The sequence below is a fragment of the Drosophila tropicalis genome, unplaced genomic scaffold (genome assembly GCF_018151085.1).
Source record: "Drosophila tropicalis isolate 14030-0801.00 unplaced genomic scaffold, ASM1815108v1 contig_867, whole genome shotgun sequence".
Lineage (NCBI taxonomy): Eukaryota > Metazoa > Arthropoda > Insecta > Diptera > Drosophilidae > Drosophila > Drosophila tropicalis.
In genome coordinates, this window is record NW_027173362.1 from 1,526,525 (window position 1) to 1,553,356 (window position 26,832).

The 26,832-nt window shown below is 38.3% G+C and overlaps 3 protein-coding genes across 6 annotated transcripts in view; 2 read left to right on the forward strand and 1 right to left on the reverse strand.

Annotated features, from left to right (window-relative positions):
- Positions 1 to 2,249: 2,249 nt before the first annotated feature.
- LOC137583366 (uncharacterized) overlaps positions 2,250 to 26,832 on the reverse strand; it is a 44,646-nt gene continuing 20,063 nt past the window's right edge. For 2 of the 4 annotated variants that reach the window (XM_068298336.1, XM_068298335.1), the window contains 10 exons: positions 14,086 to 14,380; positions 12,921 to 13,907; positions 8,524 to 8,620; positions 7,541 to 8,459; positions 6,952 to 7,479; positions 6,390 to 6,503; positions 4,632 to 4,913; positions 4,412 to 4,567; positions 2,889 to 4,073; positions 2,250 to 2,811 (listed from right to left, as the gene is read on the reverse strand). In XM_068298336.1, the coding sequence (XP_068154437.1) occupies positions 2,751 to 2,811; positions 2,889 to 4,073; positions 4,412 to 4,567; positions 4,632 to 4,913; positions 6,390 to 6,503; positions 6,952 to 7,479; positions 7,541 to 8,459; positions 8,524 to 8,620; positions 12,921 to 13,571 (3,993 nt within the window). In that variant the 5' untranslated portion in view covers positions 13,572 to 13,907; positions 14,086 to 14,380 and the 3' untranslated portion in view covers positions 2,250 to 2,750. The remainder of the gene's footprint in view (positions 2,812 to 2,888; positions 4,074 to 4,411; positions 4,568 to 4,631; positions 4,914 to 6,389; positions 6,504 to 6,951; positions 7,480 to 7,540; positions 8,460 to 8,523; positions 8,621 to 12,920; positions 13,908 to 14,085; positions 14,381 to 26,832) is intronic. The other 2 variants (XM_068298337.1, XM_068298338.1) reach the window with 2 other exon arrangements.
- Positions 10,181 to 12,204, forward strand: LOC137583462 (uncharacterized). The gene is made up of 4 exons (XM_068298508.1): positions 10,181 to 10,424; positions 10,554 to 10,718; positions 10,838 to 11,286; positions 11,344 to 12,204. Exons 1-4 carry the CDS (start codon positions 10,370 to 10,372, stop codon positions 11,482 to 11,484), a joined length of 810 nt encoding a protein of 269 aa, XP_068154609.1. The 5' UTR covers positions 10,181 to 10,369; the 3' UTR covers positions 11,485 to 12,204.
- On the forward strand, positions 16,494 to 17,820 carry LOC137583660 (uncharacterized). Its single transcript, XM_068298750.1, has 4 exons — positions 16,494 to 16,669; positions 16,724 to 17,031; positions 17,105 to 17,537; positions 17,599 to 17,820. The coding sequence occupies exons 1-4, from the start codon at positions 16,554 to 16,556 to the stop codon at positions 17,678 to 17,680; spliced, it is 939 nt and encodes a 312-aa protein (XP_068154851.1). The 5' UTR covers positions 16,494 to 16,553; the 3' UTR covers positions 17,681 to 17,820.

The window sequence follows — 26,832 nt, forward strand, 5'->3', positions numbered from 1 at the left end:
CCTTTGTTAATTTATTTTATTTTCTTAGTTTTTTTGTTTTCGATTTTGTTTCCTATGGGCCATCGACAGCGTTTCGTCTCTCTCTCTCTCTCTCTCTCTCACTTTATTCAAACTTTTGTCTCATTCGTATATAATTTAATTTTAATTACAAAACACACAAGTCATTTGGGCATTGATTTGTTGTTTTTTTTTGGTTAAAGTGCAAAAAAATAATCAAATCAAAAAAAAAAAATGCAATACAGATTTGTCTCCTTATTCAAGCTAATGGAAACTAAAAGTCAACAATTAACAAGCTTTCTTTTCTATTCGTATTATCTAGTCAAATATATATATACATAGATATATATTTTCTTCTTTATACTCAATTTTTTGTTATTTTTTTTTTAGTATTTTTTATGTTGTTTTCTTTTTTTGTAGTTTCTAAAGATGTATATAGGTTAAACAACTTCCAATAACAATATATATATTTTATTTAAATTTTAGTTTTGTTTTTTTTTTTTTTTTTTTTTGTTTTTTCTTTGCTTAGTTTTGGTGTAAATATGGCAATGTTGATGCATCACTTAGAATTATTATTTAACTTTAATTTTTAATTGTTTAATAAGCTTTGATTTATTTGTGTGAGAAATAACATTTTTGTTTCATTTTCATTTGCATACAGAGAGAATTCTTGATCAATTTGTTTGTTTGTTCTTTTTTCTTCTTCTTCTTTTGGGGCTCGTGAGTTTTTGTTGTTCTTTTTTGTCTTTGCGTTTTTCTTCTTTTTGCATGCAAACAACAAATAAAATGAAACTCTAACAAATTATCCCAAGTAACTTGTGCGTATGTAACTCTATCTCACACACACACACACACACACAAACATATATACATATATGTATGTATGTATCTATGTGTATGCGTGTGTGTGTGTGTGGTAAAACCATAAAAATAAATGTTTAAATTGCTTGATTTTATCTAGAAAACAAAAGCAAAGAAAATATTAAGCATACGCCACGTTGGCTAGCTAAGTGAATCGACCAACATTCAAGATAGAATAAGGTGTTGCTTTGTTCTTGTCGGGGACATAAAGTGAGCTATCCAACACTCATAGGGACAGAGACCTTCCCGAGGGACAGCTAACTCGCATGTGGCAACGTTGCGTATGAGTGACAATCACTTGTTGGTGCTTGTTTTCCAGATAAAATCACAAGTGCAAGAGAAAATAAAAAATCACATTTCTTCTTCTTCAAATTCTTATTAAATACTTTCCTTAAGTCAAAACGCTGTTCGAGGCTTTTTTATTTGATTTGATTTTCTTTGTTTTTGTTTTTGTTTATTTACTATTGAATTTGCTGCTAAAAAGAATTCAATTTTTTTTCATTCAATTGTTTTTATTTGCGGAAAATGGAAAACTTTGTTGGCTATTTAGTTTGTTTAGTTAGTTAGTTAGTAAGTTAATAGTTTTTGGTTTTCATTCTTTATTCATCATCCATCCTCATCAAATCACCTCAAGTCCTTTCAAACAGGGTTCCTCAATTTGTTTTTGGTCGACTGCTGAAGCGAAAGATCTCAATGGTCCATACACAAATACACACATACAAATAAGAGAAGGCCGCCTTTCGTTATCTGGATCTGGATCTGGATCGGATGGTCGAGGATATGAAAACTTTTGTCGAATCTCGTGTTTATATACTATGCAGGTAGTTGTCTACATGTATCTAACAAAAGGCACTATGCTTAGGACCTAGGATCTTAAGGTTTGCTCATAGAGTGGATTAGAAGAAGCGCAGAAATATCTATAATACTTGCAGAGACCGGATCCAGAGACCATTTCCATTCAATTCGTTTGATTTGGACAATCGAATTTAGACCTTATATCCCTTTAATTGATGTATTTGTATGCATGTGTATGTATGTGTGTGTGCGCGTGTGTGTGTGTGTGAGTGTGCAAGGAAAATTATATTGATTCGTTTTAGTTGTGGTTTGTTCTTAGTTTGTTAACAATTTATATACCATTTTTCCTCTTTCATACTGTTGACTTTTCCTTGTTGTTCTTTTCATTTCATTTCAGTTTGTAATCGTTTCATTTAAATTTCTTTTTCATTTATTTTAATATTACACAAATTGTATATATAATTTTGGTTTTTTTTGTTTTTTGTTGTATATAATAATAATCTATGTCAGTAAATAAAGTACCTCGTTTTGCTAGCATTTTATAATTCTCTCTCAGCTAATTAAGGGGATTTCTTTAGTTTTTTTTGTTGGTGGGGGAGGGGGGATTCGGGATTTAAGCCAGGCATCGCTTTAAGATCGATTGCTGCTGGAATATGCCCCAAAAAAATATATAATATACACATATTTGAATATGTTTATATGTACTTAAAGATTTATGTATATTGAATTCGTATTTTGGTTTGGTTTTGTTTAGGGATTTTTCTTTTTTTTTTCTTTTTTTGGGTTTTTTTTCAGCGTTTTTCAGTTGAACTTACGAAGCGTTTACATTTATACATTCAATTTAGATTAGATATACATACATACGTATATATATATATGTATATATATGTATATATTTACTAATATTTTGTTTTGGTTTTTGATATATTTTTATGTATGTTTTGTTTCTGTTCGTGTTTTTGTATGTTGGTTACTGCTCAGTTTTTGTTGTGGTTATTATTGTTGTTGTTGTTGTTGTTTCTGGTGGTGGTATTGGCTGGCGATGACTTCCTCTTAAGCAGCTCCATGACCATGATCTTAAAGAGACTCGGTTTTATTCATAAATAGCCCAGAGTAGCATACGTCTTCACAAAGGTGCCATCTGTGGTGGTCACGTTTCTGTGGGTGGAGAAGGAGGTGGATGATTTAGGTGGAGTTTTTGGGATGACAACATTCTTGGCTCTTCATCTACTCACTCGTCTTCCCAGGGGCAGACCGCATTGTGTTCAGTATCCGTGCCACCGGCTGTGCTAGTTGATGCCTTCGATTCCTTCTCTTTCTCTTTGTCTTTGTCCTTGTCCTTATCCTTGTCATCCAACGAGCCAATCTTTCTGCCATCGGAATTCCGTTTTTTACGCCTTTTACGCACCTCCTCGTGGCTAGATGAGGCAACAATGGCAATTGAAGTGGCTAATTCGCACGGCTCATCATCGACTGTATCCACATCCAGTTCGGCCAGTGGTGCCATCGATGGTGCCGGAGTCGGTGCTGGCGGTATGTAACCCAAGTGCCTATCCGTATCCACAATATCATAGTCATAGACTACATCCTTGCCATCGGCACCGAATTGTAGTCCCTCCTGGTATTCGTCAGTGGTTGGTGATAGTTCTTCTGGTATTATCATTTCCAAATCCCTCATTTGGGCAAGTTCAATGTCCGTCTGCTCCGTTTCTGTTTGCATCTCCTTCGGCTCTATCACCGCCTCACTATCCGAGGCTGGGGCTGGCTCTTGCACTTTGATGGTGGGCGTCGTTATAACCAGTTCCAGTTGCTCCACCATCTGCTTGTCTGCATCGCCCTCGCCACTATTGACAAAAGCTCGCGTCTCAATAAGCTCGATCTGCACCTCCTGGACTATGGCTAGAGTGGGTTCTGTTTCCACCGCTACATCGGACACCGAAGGATCCACGCTAGTTTTCTCATGCTGTTGCTGGTGGTCAACAGGTGTGCTTGTACCTGATCTCTGGACACTTTGCTGCGGCTGCAGCTGAGGCTGCTGCTGTTCCTCTGGTGGTGGTGTTATCTTTGTGATGGGCGGTGGCGTTGGTGTCGGCGTTGGAGTCACGGCCACAGCTGGCAGCTCTGACGCCGATGATTCGCTATTTCGTTCCGATAGCGTTAGTTTATTTAGCTCTTCCAATTCGAATTCAGCATCAGCATCGGATGCCCCTGATGGTGGATCTTTGGTAATGACACTGCTGCTGCTGCCACTGGCACTGCCGCCGCCGCTGCCAATGATGAAAGAGCTTCTTGCTGCCGGACCACCACCTCCACTCTCTCCTCCCACACTTTGGCTCTGGCTCTGACTTTGTGTGGCGACAGTGGGTGACGTCATGGTGGTTGAAATCGACGTCCTTCCGAACTGATAATCCGATGAACGACTACGAAAGAGAAACGAGAAGCATTAACAATTAGCATGGAAAAACCAAATACAACATATTCTATTAAAGTCGGTAGTTTATCAGAAAGTAGATACAAATCAGCTACAGCCAATGAGATATAAAAGAATCATTTGAGTCATGAGGATCATAGATATATAAACGAACTGTGCCCGTCTGCGCATTAGCAACCTTGGGACAACTTTTCGAATCGGACCACTATAACATCCTCATTGAGAAGAACTTCTCAAATCATTGCCATATTTAGGAATATAACTTTAAAGGAGAAATCCGATAATCCGATTTTTATATTCCTAGTCTAAAGCGTTAGTATAATTCACCTCGGTGTAAAGGATACGGAAGCCCGACGCTGTTCCGTAAAGTTTGGCATTAGACGCTTCATTCCAGCCGCCTCGCCACTGTCGACAGTGTTCTGATGCCGTATCCCCAGATTCCGCTGCATACGCTCCGCCACATCGCTGATATCCGACGAAGTGCTGGTTAATGAGAAAACTCATTCGAATGAGTCGAGTTCATGTAAACAGGTCAATCGTTTCTCACCTGGCCAAACGCTGGGGCTGAGCACTCACTGGCAAAGCCGGCGCCTTAGCTGACGATTTGGATGCTGCCGTTTCGGCCTCAACATTGTCCTGCTCCCAGGGACACACCGATAGTTTGACCTGGGAGGCTGTGGGTGCGGTGGGGGCTACCGATGCAGCTATGGCCGGTTCATCCCAGGGGCAAACCGCACTGCTGCTTGGTGCCGTTGCCGTCTTGGATGCTGTTAAGGTTCTGGCCTCCGCTGTTGTCTCTAGTCGAGCTGGCTTCGTCTTGACTGTTTCTCTGCGGAGGTGAATGTGAGAATTATTGGAATGCGATAGCAGATAAACGAAATATCACAAGTGATGCATAAAAAGAAATGAAAAAAAATGAAGAAGAACAGAAACAAAATCAAGAAAGAAAGAAATACTTTTTTTTTCATTTGGTTTTATGTGTTGACATTCAGATTAGTAAGAATACGCATATTATTTACATTGTGTAATCGAAAATTGGTTTAAGAACACAGAGAAGTAGAGCGACAGTAAGTTGAGAGGGGGAGTTGTTGTTGTTGTTTTGTTTTGAGGACAACCATAAGACACATGACACATAAAACGAGCCACGTTTTCTTTTCTAAATTTTCTTGAAACACATAATACTTACACAGACACACACAACGAATAACAGAAAAGAAAAAGAAGGAAGAACCCAAAAAAAAAAGAAGAAAAACATAAAAATAACAAAAATTAACCACAAAAACAGTTTAGTGAAAGAAGCGAAACGATATCATGACACATGAAAGAACTGCGATTATGGGAGAAAGGGAGAACTTCTCGCTATAGACACTTAAAAAGGGGGAGGGAAAGAAAAAAAGCCACATAAAAAAGACGAAAGGATATGAAAAAGTGACACTATGCACATAATTCTGTCATGGAAGGGATATAGCAATAGTTTTAGATTTGTCTAATGAAATATTTACATAGAAGACTATTGGAATGATAAATTTGCCCCCTAAATTATGCAATAGAAAGATGCATTTTGGCATGCCCAAAGTTTTAACACTTTTCACAGTCCATTGCATACTTTAGAAGTTTCTATTTACAACCTTAGAGCCGCCATTTTTGGCAGTGACGGAATCTAGGGGAGAAAACACTTATATACACATATATGTATATATTTACATATGTATATGTAAGTATTACTTAGGGATATTCTAGACAAATGTGGTGCATACTGGATAATGTGGATTTCAGTTAGGATATATGTAGATGAAGTTTGGGTACACAGATGGAGCAAATATGTAGTTTAAGAGTCAAATTTAGGGGACTAACTAGTAAATGAGACGATTATTGGTGGTTTGCTGAATTGATTGATTGGTTGATTGGAAAAGGAGCATAAACATACGCCCAAAAACAACAAAAGTATGTAGAAATATATATATAGATATATTTATAATATATGAATGTAAAAAAAGAAAGCTTCGGAGATAGCGAGCCAAGTGGAAGTGGTAGTGAAAGGGTAAAGAACTTTTAAGGAATCATTTAGGGTACAATTAGAAGGAACGAACGAACGAACGAACAAAGGAGTGAGGGAACGAGAAAACAAGAGGATAAAACGTTCGTTTTCGCATTATTACAGAAAATGAAGTTGAAAAGTAAGAAATTTTGTTTGTAATTGTAATGTTTTCTTAGTAGGAATTAATTATAAATAGTTTTTTTGGTTTTTTTTTTTTTTTTAGTTTTTGTAGAACAAACAAAACGCAAAAAGGCAAATATGTCTTACGGATGTGTTTGCAAACTACTTTCGCGATTTCCATAGGCGGCATAGATCCCGGCATCAATGACAGACGCCATGGCATGGCGTTGCGGCATATCGCCTCGGTATATGGAATCGCTACTGCCAAAGGTGCCCAAGAATTGTGTATATATATATATATTTATGTTCGAATGATATGTGAAAATGTTGTTTTTTATTTGGTTTGGTTGGTTGGTTGGTTGTTGTTTTGGTTCGAATCAAAATGAGTGCGAAAAATAAAAGGAGAAATAAAACGGTTAATACGATTTTCAATTTTTCAGATGTTTTCAACTTTCTTTCATTTGCTTTTTTTTTCTTTCTTTGCGATTTGTGGTGACCCCGACGACCAGCTGAATTACAATTTAATGACAATTAATTTTTTGTTTCATAATTAGCAAAAGAATAATGCAAAAGAATAAGAAAACCAAACATGTATTTGTATATTTTGGCATATACACACACACACACACACACGCACGCTCGCACACATACACTCTGCCTCACACACACACTGACACAACGAGTGCAACCAGTTGGTTGGCTTACTTACCTGTAGGGCATCTCGCTTAGATTACTTTGGGAATGCGAATGCGGCACTTTCGTGCCAGCGGCATCCTTATTAACTCCAATCACGGCCAATTCATGCGCCGAACCGGTTAAACTACGATCCGAGCCACGTCGTCGCGCCAAATTGCCTGGGGGCGGTGCCTGCATCATTGAGCCGCTGCCAGAGCCTCCAGCACCGGTGCTTGACCCTTTGCCCGACCCATCGCCAGATGCACCCAAATTCGGTTGACTGGACAAGGCGGCGGTCATTTTCTTTTTGGCACCCGACACGCCACCGAAATTGAAGAAACGTTTCTTATGCGACGGCTGAATGCCAGTGTCCAGGAGACGTTTGTAGTGCTCGGAGCGTATGAATCGTGGATAGCAATCCTTCTTCAACAACAACATGTAAATATGCTCGGACGCCGAATCGAAGGTGAAGCGCGATGGCTGTTTCAGGCCACGCAGGACACTCTCCATGGTTTTGCCATCGATATTTATTTCACAGGGGGCACCCGGCTTAAGGAATTCTCTGCGGTAAACACATACATAAATATACAAATAATCTAACGATCCTCGAAAAGGATACTCACTCATAGATCTCATTAACCTTGCGTGCCACCTGAGAGTGAGCCGAGCGCCGTAAACGATTCACGGCAATCCAAAAACGAATATTCTCATGGGAATATTCCTTTTCAAGGAAGCCGGTGAATTCTTGGAGGCCCGTGGGATCCGACACCAGTTCCTCAATCGAAATGGCCCAGCGTTTCACACGTTTCTCAGTGGGTATCTCCACAAAGGTGTTGTTCAATTGCCAAAAGGCAATATCCTCTGTGACCCAGGGGTTGGAGGGTAGAGCCGGTTGCAGAAAGAAATCATATTCACTGAATGTTTCCGAATAGCAGACCAGCGACTCGCAGGCCTGTGACATTTTCATGCGTGTGCGATTCAGCGATTTGCTCAGATAGTCCACCTCTCGTTGCACATCGTCGACAGTCTTCTTCTTGTTGGTCTTCAGGCCGCCCTGGCGGTCACGCGAAGGCACCGGACACGGCTCCAACGGTGTGAATTGACCCGGCGGCGGACGATGGACACGCCAATAGGCCCGCTCCTGTGAGTCCCCAACGATCTTATCACCCTTCTTGCGCTCCTTGGCCAATCGCACTTGCTCCTCCGCCTGCATTGAAATAAAATCCCATTTGCCTTTTAGATTTTTATGCAACGAGGCCAAAGCCTCCGCCTCGTAGTCCTCCAGAGCGTGTCGCTGCTTATTCCGTAGTGAACGCTTGGCCAAATAGATGGCATACTCGACATTATCGGGCGCCTTGTGCTGCCATGGCCAATAGTATGGGGTCTGGAAGCGATACAGCGACGAATCATCTTTCACAGCTAACGTCTTGGAATCGTTAACAGGAAAGAAATAGCCATGAAGGCACAATTGATTGGCAATATTCAATGCCTCGGACTCTTCGATTTGTAGTCGATCCATTAGCCATTCGATCAGATCATAGCCTACACAAAAACCACAATTAATAACAATCATTCTCAAAATTCTCTCACAAACCATCATACTCACCCATAAACGCATAGGGAATGGAGGTCAGAAACATCTTTTGCTGTCGTACAGGCACCCCGTGTTCCTGATCCTGCATCTCGCGCACCAGCAACTCCATCTGCAAGCAAATAGAATGGAATGATTGAACAGCATTCGATTGGCATAGAGTTTGTCCTTGTGGGCCTTCAACTTTTGCAAGCCATGTTGAAAATTTAATTATAAAACTTTTCACTTTTATCTATGTATGCATGTGAACATACGCAGATATTATAACCACAATTTGTCAGTAGTTGGCCCTTAATTGAAACGAAAATTGAAAAATTAGTTTGCAATGAAACTCTTTTGGCATGGCAATTACGTTTAAGGGAAGGCAAAGTTTTAATCATTTTTGGCAGCTAATTGACGTTTGCCAAATTGAAAATTGTGCATTTTATCCAAATCTCATGAAAATAAATAAAGTTTTAAAACATTTAATCAAATAATGTCATTTATTTTGAAAGTTTTCTTATAATGCACAAAATATGTAAACACACTCCCATACATTTGAATAGGGACAGAAATTGGACATAACACTTTATTTGTGGATGCCACAATATTGAAACATTTTTGCTTGATTCTCAATATACTTTGTATCAAAGATGGTAACAGTAAGATTGAATCTAATTCTTTAAGTTTAGGTAAATCGAAGCATCAGGAAATGAAAATGTTATAATGTTATGTTATTCCTTTAAGTCAATTATGGAATAGTTTGAAGCAGTTTTATGTATAGATAAAACATGAAAGCACAATCTAAGCCACCCTTGCAAAAGGGGAATATTCATTTTGGTCAGAAAGCATCTCCGAGACGAGTTCATATAGCCATGTCCTTCTGGATCAACGCAAACTCCTCCCAGACCGTACAGAGTTGAAATTTATCATGTATGTAGGTTTTTACATATATACTGCACAGTTTTAATCTCGGATTGTAGCTATTGAAATTTGATATTGTTGACTTTATTACACCTTTAAACGACGGTGCCAAATTCGATTAAGATATATGTATGTACATAGCTCCCATAGGAACGATTGGTGAAAACAGGTTCTTTCGCAAACATTCGAAAAGAGTAACAAACAACTTGCAAGGGCATACAAACTTTGAAGTTACCTCCAGCCCGGTAGTTAAAGAGTCATTTCTGTAGAAGTGATTACTAAGCTGATTAACAGTAATTAGATAGTTATTTGGTCTGATTTATATTACCCGAAAAACATCATATTTTGGCTTTCTCTCCCTTGACAGTATAATACCCTAGTCGGAGGAACTACATTTCGGGATTGTGGATTAGTAATTGATGCCATTATAGATTAGTTTTTCCCAATAGTAAACAGTTTTGTAATCGATTACTTTTTAGCCACGTTTTCTTATAGAAAGTGCAGTCAATATGTGCGATTACATTTTTGGCTACTGCGATCTACGATTTACGATTACGATGACGATAACGATATCGTTCTCTGCCTGTAATCGAGAAATGTTTGGGTAGTCCACACAAAGTAGGCCTTTTAAAACCAAAATGCTTTCAAACCGTTTTTTTGGTTTTTTCTTAAGAATCAAAGCAATCCATGACTTTCAACTGTCAAAATTTTTGTCAAGGTAGTCGACGCTGGCAATGAGAATATTCAGTCTAGTTCAGTTGTTTCGTGCAGTAACATGTAAAGTATAAAACATGTGGAAAAAGTAAAAAAAAAAAAAAAAAGTGAAAAAATCTCTAGCAGTTTTTCTTTCGGAACAAAATTTTTAAAACAAATTAAAATAGGAAACGGGAAAAACAAAAAAAAAAGGAAAAGTAAACGTAACGAATTTGTGATCATCAACATCTATCGACGGTCTATCATGATGGTCATGACCACCTCGCGCTTCTGGCTGGCATGGTTGTTCCTTATGTGCGGTATGTGAAAAATAATAATTTTTAAATTTCCATCCATTTCCACATGCATGGCATATCCTCCCTCCCTCATCGCTCTCTCTCTATCGTTCTCTGCCAACGCTTTCCATCCCAATTAAATTTGTTGCGCAGTTGGTATTGCGTTTTGCACACGGCAGGCTTCGCAGGTTTATAAGCAACGGAATGTGGCCAAAGAACCAGAGTCAGAACGGTTCGAGGGACGGAAACCACAACGTGATGATGGAGCTACAGAACCTGGCGGGAAAGCGGAAAATGGGAAGGCTGTGGCCATGAAAAGTAAGTTTCATTGTAAAAAGTGCCAAGTGAAAGTCAATCAAGCCATACTACCATTTCCATCCCTCACTCTCCCCTCGCACTCTTATTGTCTCTGCCCCTGTCTGGGTCTGGGTGTGCAGTGTTCAATCGGGATGCAGTCCTCGGACCGCAACAACCGAACGATATTGAGTGCTCACCCATCACGGCACGACAACGGCACCAGGACAAAAGGAATCAATCCAGCAACAACTACAACAACAACAACAAGAACGACCACACAAATGACGTAAAGCTAGAGAAGGATGACAAGGCTAGGCGAATGCGTTGGGTTGAGAATGTTTACGGCTTCATAAAGCGTCCTCTCGTCGACTATATTTACCAACAGGCCATGGCAGCTAAATTACAAAAGCTGCAAGAACTCTACGTTGCCAACAATGCCCAGTTGGCACGGCCACCGCGAGGACCATCAGGACCGGCACTACGACCATCGCCCCGTAGTGGACATTCAATGCGACCCATGCGCTTAATTCGACGCAAACGTCAGCCAAAACCGACAACGAAAACGGGTGTTTTGCCGCCAGCCAAGGATGTAAGTCAAATTTGAATACTTAATCTCCTGGCGGAAGCATTTAAATTTCTCTTTCAGAACGTGACTGCCAAAAGATCCTGTAGTTATGCCCTCGACAATTTAAAGGATCAGCTCTCTGCGAATGACAACAGGATGGGTCAGCTGAGCAAGCGGACGCACCGACATGATGATAGTGCCTCATCTTGTTCGTGTTCCTAAATTCGAGACCTACACTTACACACTTTTTATAGAGAACAGGACGGTAGGGAAGGTTTGTTAGGTGTTTCCTTCTTTTTTCTTTCTGTTTTTCTTTTTTTCTATTTAAGGTTTGTTTTAAAAAGTTTTAATTCTTAAAAAGAAACCATAGTTAGATTTTACATTGTTTATTTCCTAAGTTAAAAAGTTTTTATTGCATACTTTTTACTAGTTTTTATACACATCATTATTATAAGAACGCATACACGCAAATACACACACACACTTACACATCCACACATAGGGAAAACAACACTAGCATCTGCTCTGCTCATTCTATTCTACTCCGGCTTTTACACTTTATACACTGAAGGCAAACAAAATCATTCACTGACCCAGACTATCGAATCGGCGCGCTACTACCGGAATTCACACCTTGGAACTCACACACACCCACACAAGTATCCTCATAGCTTATCAAACTTCTTGTTGCTCATGACTATTGTTGAATGTTGTTGGCAAACTTAAAAGACTAAAATCAACACGAAAACGCATAGAAAGGAAACTCATCTAAGACTAAAACCAACACGAAAACGCATAGAAGGGAAACTTATCTAGACAAAAAAGGACTTTTTCTTAAAAATTTGTAAAATATTTCGCCCAGTTTCTATATTTCTTTAATCAAAATTCTCAGTGTTTGTCAAAATTCTAAATTTTAATGTGTAATAAAATTCTAAAGTCGAAGTGTGCATTTTCACTTTTATCTGAACTATATAACGGGCATCAGGAAATTGATTAAATTATCTTTAGCCTTTACCTAAAGCAGCCCATTAGGGATAAAAGATGTTTTCTACAGGCTGTGGGTGGGTGGTTCAATATCCTAGGTCCTGGGATATACACCTACGTAACTATATATACTAAAGGAATTTCCGAATGTATCGACCAGGGGCGAAGCCTATCTTCGGTGCGTCAAAGTTTGGATAGTTTCTTTTGTCCATCTTCCATTCCCTAAAGCAGTCAACGACAAAAAGTCAAATGTTCGGGAAGGAACAGTTTCCAATCTTAAGCTCAAGCAATCCCGCGGATGATCAAATTTATATAGGAGCTATAGTCGGATTCTGTCGGATAATCTGAGATATGCAAACCGGCCTAGGAGAAGTTTGCGTTGATTGATAATATTTCCCTTTAAGATCATTTTATCTGACAATATTTCGAAATTAAGTTAACTTTCCATTAAATTGGAGATCGTATGAAAATCCTGTAAACTATTTTCCATTTGAAGAAGCCATCAGTGGATTCTAAAAGCATAAGCACACAAATCTCCGTGAACAGAAAGGAACTACAACGACAGGATCAAACCAGTTGGGAATTGTAAGTAAAAGACACTGACCATATGTTAAACAATTTTGCTCTTTTTTTTTCTAGGGTAAGAATAAAAACCATTTATTGTTTTCACTCACCTTATCAAAGGCCATGGGCCTTGAAAGCTTCTCAATGGTTTGTTGTTGCTGCTGCTGGCTGCCACCACCAGAGCCTGTTGAGCCCAGGAGTGCGGCACCTGTGCCCGAAACGGAACCATGGTGATGATGATGAGGAGGATGTTGCTGCGGGTGATGATGGGTCGGAGCAGTTGTCGATGCCGTCGACTGCTGCTGCTGGGCCGGATGGTGCGAATGATGATGTTGCAGATGATGATGGCCAACCGAACTGCCGCTAAATGCTGTGGCCGCCTGTGTGGTCGCCGAAATGGCGGTGGCAGTGGAGGCCAAAGCTGGACTGGTGCCGGAATTGGCATTACCGCTGCCACTGCTAGTGGCCGGATTATTGTTGCCTGCCGCCGCTGCTGCTGCAGCCGCTGCCGAAGGGGATAATTGCTGCTGATGTACGGAGGAGGCGGCTGCTGCCGTACCCGACGCTGCTGCCTGAGGCTGGAGACTTAGGGTTGTCGGCTTAATGCACTGTGGTAGGCGGACCGATTGGTGTTGCTGCTGCTGTGATGCTGGTACAATTGCAAGTTGATTTGCAATTGGGACAGGCACTAAGGCCGTCGAATTGTTGGCCAGGACCAATTGACGATCCCGTTCGGGCGGCAATCCGCCGGGTGGCTCCATGGCCACGCCGTCGTCGTCGTGGTCCTTCTCCTTCTCTAGTATGGCACTCTTTCTTTTCTTTCTTTTGATTTTCGGTTTTTATACTCTTTTGTTTTCCCCCAACTTGTTGTTGTTGGTTTCTGGGAAACGCTTCTTAAAATTTAAATATTCTCTTGTTCTTGCCACTTGTTATTTATTTTTATGTGAAAAAAAATGGGTTCTTTGTTTCTTATTTTCGTTGCTCTTCTCCTCTGGTATCAAATGTCTCCGTTTTTTTTTTTATATTTTGATTTATTTTTAGCCTTTTTTCCTTTATTTAGCCAAATTCCATCATATCCTTCTGTATGGAAATGTTTGCTGCGATTGAAAAGAACGAAAAAAAAGGACGATAACTTTAAGAGCAAAACTTAATTTGTTACACTGGCTAGTGCATTAAAAATCAGTCGATATATTTAATGTTTCGATATTGTTATCGTTCGTAGTTATCGATCTGATAGATCGATAACATCTATTTTGGCTGCTCTCTAGCACTTACAATGTTTCATTTTGTTTCAACGTTTCTAGTCGCCTGCAAGGCGTTGTGTCTCATCTATTCCATTTACATTCAATGTCCTTTCAAATGTAATGGAATTGGAAGTGTCCGCCTCTGGCTGAATCTGAACATTTGTTGTTCGGAATTTGATTTGCTTATTGCAGTTGTAGTTGCAGTTATAGTAAAGGAAATTTTCTTTATTGCTGCTTGATGGGGGACCTGCGATTGTGGAACGGGCGACGGAGCAGGAAGAGCAGATCCTGGCACTGGGACCTTGCCATGGTCCATGTAGTTGTACCTGTAAAAAAAGATGAGAAGACATAAGAGCATAAATATTAATTAGCTGAAGAAGCATTTTCTTTTCCTTTTTTTTTTTTTTTTTGAAGTGCAATTTAAGGTCTCTTTTGCTTTTTCTTTTTGTTTTTTTCCTCCCTGCTCTGTGTTTTTTTTTTTTTTTTTGCAATTAATTTGCAGACGGAAACGATTTCTAAGGTCGCAATTTCCTTTTACATTTTCAAGTTGAATTGGTGACATATGAGGAAGGGACAGGAGAAGTGACAAAGCTACAAGGCACATTGGGACAAATGGCCAAATATATGGCCATTAGTTTTAGTTCAATAGATTTTAAGATGCTCCAAATATGTATGTACGATTATTCAATAGATAACATTAAGATAATTGTGATCCTGCTATTCTTTTCGACAGTCAAAGAGAATTCAGAATGAATATCTAATTCGAAGCGCTTTTCTTCTGTGTTTGTAAACGATTAAATGGAAATGTTTATGCCACTTTTAATGGTTGACAATGAACTGTAAATAAATTATATGTAAAATATATTTAAAATTGTGAATTAAAATCATTTGCCATGATTAGAATCGAATTCGAAGACACAATTCACAAATGAAACCAGAAGACTTTCACTCAAAAACTAATTGAAATATTCATAGAGCTTGGCAACCCTGCAAATGTTTCGAACTTGGATTCGAAAACGTTTGACATTTCAGAACAGAACAACAAGTTCGATTAGTATAATAAACTAAAAGATATTTGTTTCAGATTTGAGAAATGAAGGTTCGGCCCAGTGTGCAAGGGTGCAGGAGAGGGTCGTAGTTTGGTCTGTCTGAAAGTCAGCAGGATACTTTTTCACTTGATGATGATGATGCCCCTCCTGATGGGGCACTTCAGTGCGCACATGTGTCTCAGTCTGTGTGAGTGTGTCTCTCTCTCTCTCTCTCTTTATCTCACTACGTATCTGCCTTTCGTTTTCTCTGTCTACTGTCTCCTTGGCATATCCTCGCATTTTCTGCCCACTGACATTGCCACTGTATATATCTACATACATACATACTACATATTTGTTGTTGTTTGTGTTTTGTGTGTTCGTTCGTTGATTTGTTTGTGTACAACATGATTATGATTAGCAAAAGCACTCTCAGCGTTATGATTTAATCAAGGACGTTTCAAGTATTTTTCATGTCCTTAATGAAAAATTATGCCCATACATGTGTAGATGCTTAGATGCTCTCAGTGCCGCACTTGATTTGCGTTTATTTCTACACTCTTATGCGCCTTCAAAGAACGTTTCTTCATATTCTTCTGCACAAAGAATGTATGTAATTTCATTTATACACAAACACACACACACACTTAGAGAAAAGCTTTACTATCATGCGCCTCATGCGTATTTACTCTATAAATATTCCTATTTTCATGGCCACAAAACATTCATTTTAATTTCAATATTTTCAAAATCACGATTAAGATCAATTAGACCAAGTTTGAAGCTTTGAAAGATTCAAAGAGAATAGTATCCGAGTGGAGCTTCACAAGTTAGATTTCGTTTAAGGCAAGTTGGATGGCCAATTTAAGAATTATTTTTGTATAGTTAACATAAGATAGAAACATTCATTTATTGATAATTCTCGAATTCCTTTATCATTTACTAAAAATCAACATACAACAACATATGTACATATGTACATACAGGAAAAGAGGCAGGAACGTGATCAACAAATCTATCCAAATTATATAACAACTTTTACGATATTTGATTTTAATATTATTGCTTTTATTCAATCATAGATCTTTGAATTTCAAGCATTTGTTGTTTTTCGAATCGAAACTGAGTCTGAAGAAAAATGGTTAACGTTAAAATGAATTCTCGGAAGATCCTATTCGCACATGCCGCCATACCACGCAGGCATTAGAGCTGGGAAAAGCAACGATAGCAATATCGATAGAATAGTCTAGTCGCAGAATTGTTGCGTCGTGTAGGACATTCAGAGAACAGCTGACAGTTGCTATCGATAACATCGATAACTAACATCGTGTGCTGATGGCAAGCAATAGAATTGAAAAGTCATCTAAAATAGTTAGCTTTAATTGTTAGCACATTCGAGGCCCATCGCTTGACGAGTAAAGTTGGATCTAGGAGGAAGTTTTTTTTCACCCAATTTTTTTTCTGAACAATAATGGCAAGGCATAGCAACTACTTTCCGGAATTGGATATGTCTTTGGATGAGATCATTCAAAGTAAAAAACAATTACATAGAGAATACCAAAAGCCGTCTAACTGGCAAAGGACTGGGTAAGTGTGTAAAGTTTAAGAAGCTAAACAGATTACACCTCCCTTTCCCCGCAGCCACCAAAAATGGAAAAAATCCTCTTTTCCACCGGGTTTCGATGCTCGTGAGGTCATACTACAGAAACAGCGTGCGCGCATAACGGACGCTCGTGAGATTATCAGTCGTAAGCGACTGCATCACGAACTAGGCAACTTATCGATTGATGAGACTAAAAACAAAAAACAAAAAACTGATTCATTGAGTTCAGGAGATGACCTTTTAAAGAGACCATTGACGATCGAAAACCACCGCCGTGCCAATTCAATGCGCAGAGAGGTCTTTAATTACTATGTTGACTATGATGACATGAGTCACCTGGAGGCGGGTAAGAGAATTTATGAGCGTGGTTCCCTTTTAGTTTGAGTTTATATGCATTCTCTCCAATCTCCCTTCAATAGAAGAGCAAAGAACGCGTCTTCTCATCTCGAAGAGCACAAAAAAATCAAGTACTTCTCGTTCCATTAACCAAAAACGCATCCAGGCGCCACCACGAGATGATGACGATGACTTATTTTTGAATAGAACAGTCAAATGTCACTTCCAATCGCAGTACTTAGAAGATCCGGTGGCTCCGGCACAAAGCTTTCGTGTATTGGTCAGCAATTTGGCAAGCAATGTTACCACACATGATATAAAAGAGCTATTTGTTGAATTCGGGGCCATAACAGATGCCGCTGTCATTCGACAAGGCACAGCCGAAGTTTTCTACAAGTCTCTTAAGGACGCCGAGAAAGCAGTCCACTACTATCATAATCGTTATTTCGATAACAAGCCAATGCATTGCGTCCTGGTGCCCCCACCTCACGCAAAGCGTTGTGTCCTGTCCAATGGGTAAGGGAAGGAAACTGCAAAATGTTTCATTTCGATAATCAACATTTGTTTCTCCCTCTAGTTCACGTGCCGGATACAAGCCGAATCATCCAGATGCCGTAGACTTGGATGCAGTCCATTATGCTCTCTTTGGCGATACATAATCAAATAATTGTGCCTTGTGCTTGGTGTTTAGTCTCCAACTATCCATGGTCTATTCATTAATGCTGCAGACTGAATGAGTCGAAAATCAAAGAGCCTTGGCAACAAAAAAATGTATTTGGAAACTTTCTTTATTTTATTAAAGCCATGGAACAAAAATGAAAACAACAAATTTGCAATGAACTGGAGATTTACGCACACATATGAACTTATACATATGTATATGTATATATGTAGATGCTTGAGAATACCTTTTTGTGTATTTGTGTGTGTGTGGTCTATGTGCACTTGTATTTACATAGATATTAGCCTTTGTTCTAGTTATGAGGATGTGCTCCGCTCGCTGGGATTTTATTTTAGCTAAGTGGATAATTTTTTTTTTTGTTTGCCTTGTCAACGTACCAGCCGAAGCAGAAGATGGAGGAACAAAAACTGAAACCTTGTAAACATCATTGTCCCTCTCTCTCTCTCTCTCTCTCTCGGTCTCTTACTTTCTGTCTCTTTTTGTCCTCTATATTTGCTTCTGTCTCACTTTCTCCGTCATTGACAACCTCTCAGCAAAGGCAGAAAGACGTCAGCATCCTACAGACATTATCCTTATTATTAACAACAACAACAACAACAATGTTGCCGCTCGTTGCTGTTGTTGTTGTTTGTTTATGCTTACTTGAGTTTTTGATTAAAGTATTTCAACAATAAAAATAAAACCAAGCCCGAGAATGAGACTGCGACCGAAGAGTGAGAGTGCGAGTGCGAGATAGCGACATGGGGTTAGCTTAGAGACTGATAAAAGTGAGAGGGATTTGGATGGATGTCTACGACAAGGCCAAGAAACAATGACAGCCAGCAACTACTTGGCAAGTTAACAAACGAATTCGGCAAAGGCATATCCCTCCAAGCAGAATGCAGAGATTGAGCCTCAGGAAAAGCGCCAAGCAGAAGATTTAACATCCAAATCCAAGTTTTTCTAATTTTGAGATTGGGACTCACCCCAGAGGCAAGGGGATTGTGAAATACAAATACACAATATCAAAAGATATGCAAATCCTAACCTAGGGTAAGTATTTCATACAGGTGCAAGTAGTGAATAGCTATACGGAATAACTATACGATTAATTTGGTCTTTAGTCGACTCACTTTCGATCCTCTTAGGTTTAAGGGTATGCATTGATGTGGTCTTAAGTATTTATAGGGTATCTAAAAGGAAATTAATCATTTTTAAATTGCCAGATGGTATAAATATGAATATACATACATAAATATATGTAGTTATGCTGCGTTGCACAGAGCCTGTTCATATTTGCCGTTGCCTGTGCCTTCTGCATAAAAAAGAAGTGAGCAACAGAGAGAATGAGAGAGGGGGAGAAAGTAGAGGAGGAGGTGGTGCTTGTGGTGATGGCAGGTGATGTTCATGTATATGGAGGTGGAAAAGAGCAAAAAGCAGCGCCATCGAGTTGCACGCAAGCAACCTCCTCTGGCGACATACTTACATAAACTAGATAGGTCGCAAGTGGAGTGTGGTAGAATGGGGGGTTAAATGGGGATGTGCCTGCCAAACACGGTGGGTATGGGGGGCGCTGTGTGTGTGTGTGTGTGAAATGTCGGTATGACTACGACTTTAACCATAGAAGCGCTCATCAGGCGCACGCACAAAGTAGAAACGCGTCGCCCCCGATTTCGTCATTTAATTCCCAACAGCGGCAGCAGCTGCAGTTCAAACAGAGCCAAAAGCTTGTATACGTATATATATATTATATACATACATATATATGTAGGTATATATGTATACCAATTCAGCCCCTTGCAACGCAACCCCGCAACATTTCCGCCTACCTATCTACCTCACCTCGGCTACTTCCATCATCAAGCCATTGATGAATAATTTATACGGCGTTTCACTTTGACTTTGCAGCTCGTTGCTCTCCTCCTCCAACTACCTCCACAAATGCACACACTCGGTTAAACATACGCACACGTACATACATACATGTGTGTGTGTGTGTGCTTGTTTTGTTTAACATTATTTAAAAATGTTTTTCTTACATGTGCGCATAAACTAAATTGCATTAAAAATTTGATTTCTGCATCTAAGGCGAAGATAAGATACATACATAAATTTTATTTGAATGCCGTTTTACAACACTACTTTAGATTAATTCTCGCATGGCATACGAATCGATGGGGATATCAATTCTCGATATCAACTATGAATGTCACCGAGATTTGCCCCCCCATATCATCATACTGATGATATTGAACGTCATGGCAACAAAAAGTCCTAAGAAGTCAAGCGATCTCCTTGTAAGTAACTTTTCAACACCTTTCTTCTAAATTGTATTTACTTTTCCTTTACTTTCCTTCTCCATCTAAAGATATTGTAATTTTTTTTTGCGAGAAGTTGCTTTTTTTTTTTTGGTATTTTCCAGTTTTGTTGCTTCTGTAATATTTCTTTTTAAAAGAATTGTCCTCCAGCGATAATCGTGTAACTTACAATAGAAGCTGTTGCTGTTGTTTTTTGTTCTTTCTTTCTTTTTTTCATAAAGTGGCAGCGAACAGCGAAAAAGAAAAATGTTGAGAAGAGAGCAAAAGTCTGTGTTAACAATTGAAAATATTACGTATACGCCAACGGACGAAGGAACGCATGTAGCGAAGAAAAGAGACGACTTTGCTTTTTGTTTCGATTCGATTGGAGTTTGGTTGAGTTTTATTCTTTCTTTTTGCTTTTCTTTTCCTAATTTTGTTGTTTCTTTTTTTTTTGTTTTTATTGTATTTTGTGCACCCATGCGGAAAAGTGTTTTTCAATTTGCTGCCTTGTCTGAGTTTATGGATATGTATGTATGTGTGGGTGTGTGTGTGTGTATTTTTATGTTATGGTTGCTTTTTTCTTGGTTGTTGCTTTTTTGGCTGTTTTTCTTTTTTTTTTTTTATATATAAGTTTTTCTGTTTTGGCGACGCTGACTTTGTAGGTTTTCTGTTTCTGCTAGGCTGTCACTTTCTCGTTCCTTTCCTCACTTTCTCTGTCTCTTGGTCTCTTTCTTTGTCTGTTGCTTTTCTACTCTCTGTCTGTCTTTATGGATGTGTCTTTTGCTTTTTTTTCTTTCTTCTTCTTCTTCTTGTTCTTCTTCTCCTTGTAGCCTCTCCGACTCTCTCTCTCACTCTCTCTCTCTCTCTCTCTGTTTTTCTCTCCGTCTATCACTCTTTCTCTATTCCTAGATTTGGCAATGGCGGCGGACTGTGGCCTCCATTAGATAAATTGTGCGCACTGTGCGCAAGAAAAGGAAGCCCCGATGAGGACGACGACGAAAAGCGCAAATAGAGAAAAATGTAATACATATTTATTTATTTTCTTCTTTTTTTTTCCTACATGTGCGTGTGTGCGTGTGTGTGTGTGTCGTGGGTGGTTGGCATTTCGGTTTGGGGTGATGAGACATAAAATACACGCTGAAGGCAATTTTCTAAGCCAACTTGATGAAACGTACTGAAAAATTTCAGTGACTAAACCAAATCCTAAGCCAAAACTAAATGGAAAACCCAATGAGGTCAATAAGAAAATAAATCTATGCAATATACGCCAACATATTCGTTTACGAGAACTTTAAATCAAGACTTCAAAGAATTTAATCCGAAAGAATGCCATTAAGATAAGATTTCCGTATTGTTTTTGTATTCCTTCACGCTGCAATTTTCTAAAACTCAAAACCTTGAGCTTGTGTGTAAGCTTGAGATACGAACTCAGCCCATTGTTCATCGAGGGTGATGAGAATTCTGCATTTTCATGTCCAAGGTAAAATGAAATGCCTTGGATAACAGCTAACTTAAAATTTAGCTTCCTGCCATCTTTCCCTTCATCCCCTTCTAACCTTTTATCTATCCTTCCCATTCGTTCCATATCGTTCCGCTCTTTCCCTTTATGGGTACTTCTATTGTTACGGAGGACAGAGGTTGAATGAGATTCGAAAAAATCTGAATATTGCATTCATAAGAAAATCGAAAAAGAAATGTTGCAGTTGTTAACTTTTTCGTAGCATACTTTTCAGGCATTCTGATTTTCTTGTGAAAATAAAAAGCCAAACAAAGCAAAACTACAGATAAAAAAGAGAAAAACAAGCACAAGAAGAATAACTAAAATCAGCAGCTTGGAAAATTCATTCATGAAATACATGTGCTGTGTGGTTCTCCATGCCCTTTCTCTCTGTCCCTCTCTCTCGCTCTCTCTCTCTGTATGAGTGTGCTTGTTTATTTGTATGTTTGTGTGTGTGTGAGCATAATAATATCTTCTATTTCTTGTATTCCTTTTATCTCCATTGCAAAACATTTCCAAGAATTAATTGATTTGATTATTCTTTTTATATTTTTAATATTTTATTTTAAACTTAAACTTAATCATGTCTCTTTCCAAATCTTTTTATTTATTCTATTTGGAATTGGTGACTTGTCATCTGTGCGACTTTAACTTTGAAACTTCCGATTTCGATGGGGTAGGGTAGATAGGTTGGGCGGATAGGGCATTTACAAGTCATGTTTATGCAAATTCTAAAATGAAATGTCCATTCTAAAGGAAAACTTATAGTACTTTGTGTGTGCGTGTGCCTGTGTGTGTGTGTGTGTGTGTGTGTGTGTGTGTGTGTGTGTGGGCGTTTTATATATGAAAGTGGGCTTTGAACGATGCACTTTTCGTAGAAAATAGAAAATACCTACTAGCGGCTAACACACACACACACACTCACAGATCTACACACACCCACAAGCTCATGGTTGGGGGGCATTCAGTGCTTTTGCTTCATCTCTTTTTCCTGCTACTCGCCCTTTATGGCCTGTGCAAAGCTCAAGTATTTATTGTTGTTGTTGTTGTTGGTGTTGCTCTTATGGCTGCCTCTCTCTTTCACTCCTCCGTGGCCCAGTGTCTCTTGGTGTCTCAGGCATTGTAATCAGTGTGGACTAGGCAAGGAGGTCATTTGGTGCAGGAGGGCGACAAAGCAACAGCAGCTGTCTACATACGAGAATACGGCAACGGCTTGTGGCCTGCAGACCCCCTATCCGCCCCCTCCTTCATCTATGCATGTGTGTTGTAGGTGAGTGTGTGGGTTGATTATGTGATGTCGTAACTTTTGCTGCATTTGCAACGTTTTCGAAATTTTAATAACGTTTCGAGTGCACCCAGTTCTATTTGCTTCCCTTTCGCTTATTCTATCCCTCTAAAAGGGTGATCTGAACATGATGAACAGAACAAGAGCTGCGACATTAAGGTATGTAAATCATTTTTGGTTTCTTTCTTCTTTTGCTCAATGAATCTTTACAGAATCTTTATTGGCGCAAGTTAATACTTACTTTTGAATCTATCTTTCATTTTATAGAATTTCTGCAATTTACTAATCATAATTGATCGAAAATTAAAAAAAAAAAAAAAAAAACAAATGAAATGAAACATAATATCAATCAAATTTGTTTAAGTTAGCTCAAGTAGTTTACTAGCTAGTACTTTGTTTAGCATTTGACTGCCTATTTCATACATAATTAAATTTTCTTAAAAGTTTAAAGAGAATTCTTAGAGTCATCTTAAGATAAAAGGAAATACTGTGTAAGAAATGAAGAGATAATCGTGGAAACAGATCGAAAGAGGAACAAATTTCAGATAACACAAAAACCGAGTACTGAAATCTCTAGGGAACTATGTATCTTATGATAACTAAAAATAAGTATCGCTGCTAAACAAATTTGTATCAAATATCAAACGAACCAGATCCATTCGTAAATTAAGTATACGCCATGTATACGAGATAAGTGATCGAAAGTTCTGAAATCCGAAAAACTGTCAGAACGACAAATAATAAACTAACAAACTGTTAATTGATTTATTTGCTATATTACGTATACGTCAAGTTTAATTCATTCATTACGTATACGCCATGTATGTACATGAATAGAGCTTCATTTGACTTAAGTGGGGTGAGGTTATTAACAAATTGATTATTTATTTTATAGATGCAGTTAAAGTGTTGAGTAAATCAATTAAATTATGGACCTTTAACCAAGCATTAACATTTCATAGCATACTTTTTTGGGTCATGCGGATTGAATTGAGGTTTATTTAAACAATTAATACAGAGAACAAGGCTGAACATAAACACGAGCACGAGTGTTGCTGTGACTTTCACTCACCTATATATGTATGTATGTATGTATTTTTTCTCTTTGCTTTTGTGTGGCTGCAGCCGCCTGCACCTTTGTGTTTGTGCAGTTGACCTTGCCTAAAACAGCCTTGAACTGCTGCAAACAGAAAGCGAAAGAGCCACAGAAAAACAGAAAGGAAGAGACACACACACACACACACACACGTACGCACACACATAGAGAGAGAGAGAGTGAGAAAGTGTGAGAGAGAGGGTGAGATAGAGTGCAAAAAGAATTAAAAAAGCGAATGAAAGGTTTGTAGATTGTTAGAAAGAGAGAGAGAGAGAGAGAGATTGCCATAGAGGAATGGGTGTGGACCATTTTACATTTCTCTGTTCTTGTTTCCCCTTCTGCTTGCATCGTGCTAAAGTTTTTTGAGCGTTTTTTTTTTCTAAATTATATTTTTTAATTCAAATTTCGAATTTAATATTTGCATACATTAGATTCGAATATACGTATACACGTTTTGTGATTTCATTTTTAAACAAATTCAAGAGGGAACCTCCTAATTGGAAAGATCCCAACCAACTCAAATATACCATAGACTATTTATGTTAGTATAGCCTCAAAAGAGATAAATTCATTTCCACATGTGTGAGAGTATATAACTGGCGCTTATCTCTCAATAGCAAATTGAATTCGTCAAAAAATTGTTCAAGTTGTCTGATAGGTAACACAGGCCGACAGTTTTGAGGTCATGTAAAAGTGTTTGAAGTTCAATAGGTCTCCTATAGTAATTGGGGGCTGCTAATCACGGCCCTGTACTTAGTTTGTGTTCAAATTATTCGAAATGACCTCATTTGCAATATATTATTCCATGATATAGGCATAAAATTGTACTAAAAACATTTTTATTTTATCCTATTAATATATTATAGAGAGCTGCTCGGCTTCACTCAATACATATAAAGAAATGAATGGACTCGAATTGAATTGAATTGAGTGAGTGCTTGCTAATACTAGAGTGAATGTGTGTGAGTGTGAATGTATATTGCTTCTCATAACTCACAGCATCCAACGAAAAAAAGTTCGAATGAATGAAGTATAAAACCGAATGAAAAATTTGGCTAACACAATTCGAATTCGAATTCATTCGAGTTATAGCTTACAAATTTTGTACAGTCATTCCGTTTGTGTCGTTGAAAAGATTTTGACCCATTGGCTTGGTGGAATTTGCATGCAAATTTTTTTCCTCTGCTTTATAAGACAAGTTGCAAAATATTGTGTATTCCAGCGAGCAGCGCAGCTTCGGAGCGAACATTTTCCAACGCTAGAAATGTGATTTCAGAAAAGCGTTGTCTTATTTCTAGTAACTCAGAAAATATAAATAAAATTATATTCTTGCATTCCAATATAAAATAGAAATAAATGTAATAAAATATATGCAAAAAAAATAACAGTTTACATTTCATTGGTTTTTGTCTCTTTCTTTTCTATTATACAAATAAATGAAATGAAAAACTACTTGGCAACTCGAATCCATTCGAAACCAACTCACTTTTCTTTACCTGTCACAATTCATTCAATTCTCTTATGTGTTTTAGCTTTGTGTGTATGAGTCCTGTGCTAGAGCACTCACTCACTCATACTTTTTCGGCCTCGCACTCGAACTCACTCAACTCATTTTGAGCATTGTCAATTCGAATAAGGTTTTTTGACTACTCATGCAGCTCTCTATTATATTAGGCTTGATTGAAAATGAATTTACAAAATATCAAAGAGTTATTTCTTTGTTATAATGGATAATATCTTACACTCTGGATATAGTTCTATAATGAGTAAAATTTCAACCAAAAAGTATGCTATAGGGATTTCAAGAATTGTCTGCTTTTAAATTTTAAAGCATTGTGGGAATTTGCTGCGTCTTACAAATTGTTTATTAGTTATATGTGCAAACAAGAACTAATTTTCTTACACAAAATATTCTAAAATCCGTAAAAAAAAGTTGGAAATTTTTGTTTAAACTTTCTATAGTATACTTTTGGGTGCCTATTTTCCAACCCCACATCTCCAGATCTTTCACAAAATCTAGACGTGATGGACAAAAACCAAGTATGCAGTTAGAATCAGCGTACCCGAATTAGTTAAGAACACCTCTCAAGTTAACGTCAGCAAAAATCATGTCGGCCTGTGTAATAGATATTTGCAAACCTTATACTTTAAATGAAACCAAAATGCTAACCATTGCCTTATCCCAGTTACGAGTCTTGGTCCCTACTTGGGCACCAGCTAGGAGTTTCGTTTACGAATGTACATCCTTCGTATATTCATGGAAGATGACACACAAGGCTCTAGTTACACAGAAGTTTCAATTAAACGTTATAATTCGTTTATTAATCACTTGAGGCCGGACTAAGACTGTCTTTCCTCCGGAGATCGGGGGCTTAAATATACCTGAAGAGAACTGATCAATGTCTTCTGATCTTAGAGCGGCTGATCTTAAAAGAAGTTAGCTCTTCCAGTGAAGTTAGCAGAAATGGGTTGCTTGTGAGTATTGGGTGCTTCCTCCAGGTATAGGAAGTCCATTATGGAACAAGCGGATAGTGTGGATTGAAATGGATCACAATGAAAGGTTATGGGCTATGTGGGTTGGTAAGGTGACTTTATTGAGGGCGTGCGGAACGCATTCATTCCATTATGCAGGGGTGCAGGGCATGGTTCTATTTGTTTTAAAGGAGGCGGCGTATGGTGGAGAGACACGTTATATATGCATCCATACAAATGTGAATAAAATAATATTTAGATTAAATATTTGAATAAAGATATTTATTTGCGTTAAAATTTCACAGAAATATAAATAATTCCTTTAGGCCACAAAAACTGACACGCACACACACGACGAAAAAAAAAAAAAAAAAAAAACAAATTACAAGAGATACTAAAAAATGTTGCAATCGAAATGTCAGAGAGGAGGCAACAACAAAAACCACCACAACAGTTGCAAAGAAATTCAATTTCACATGAAAAGTCAATTAAATGCACC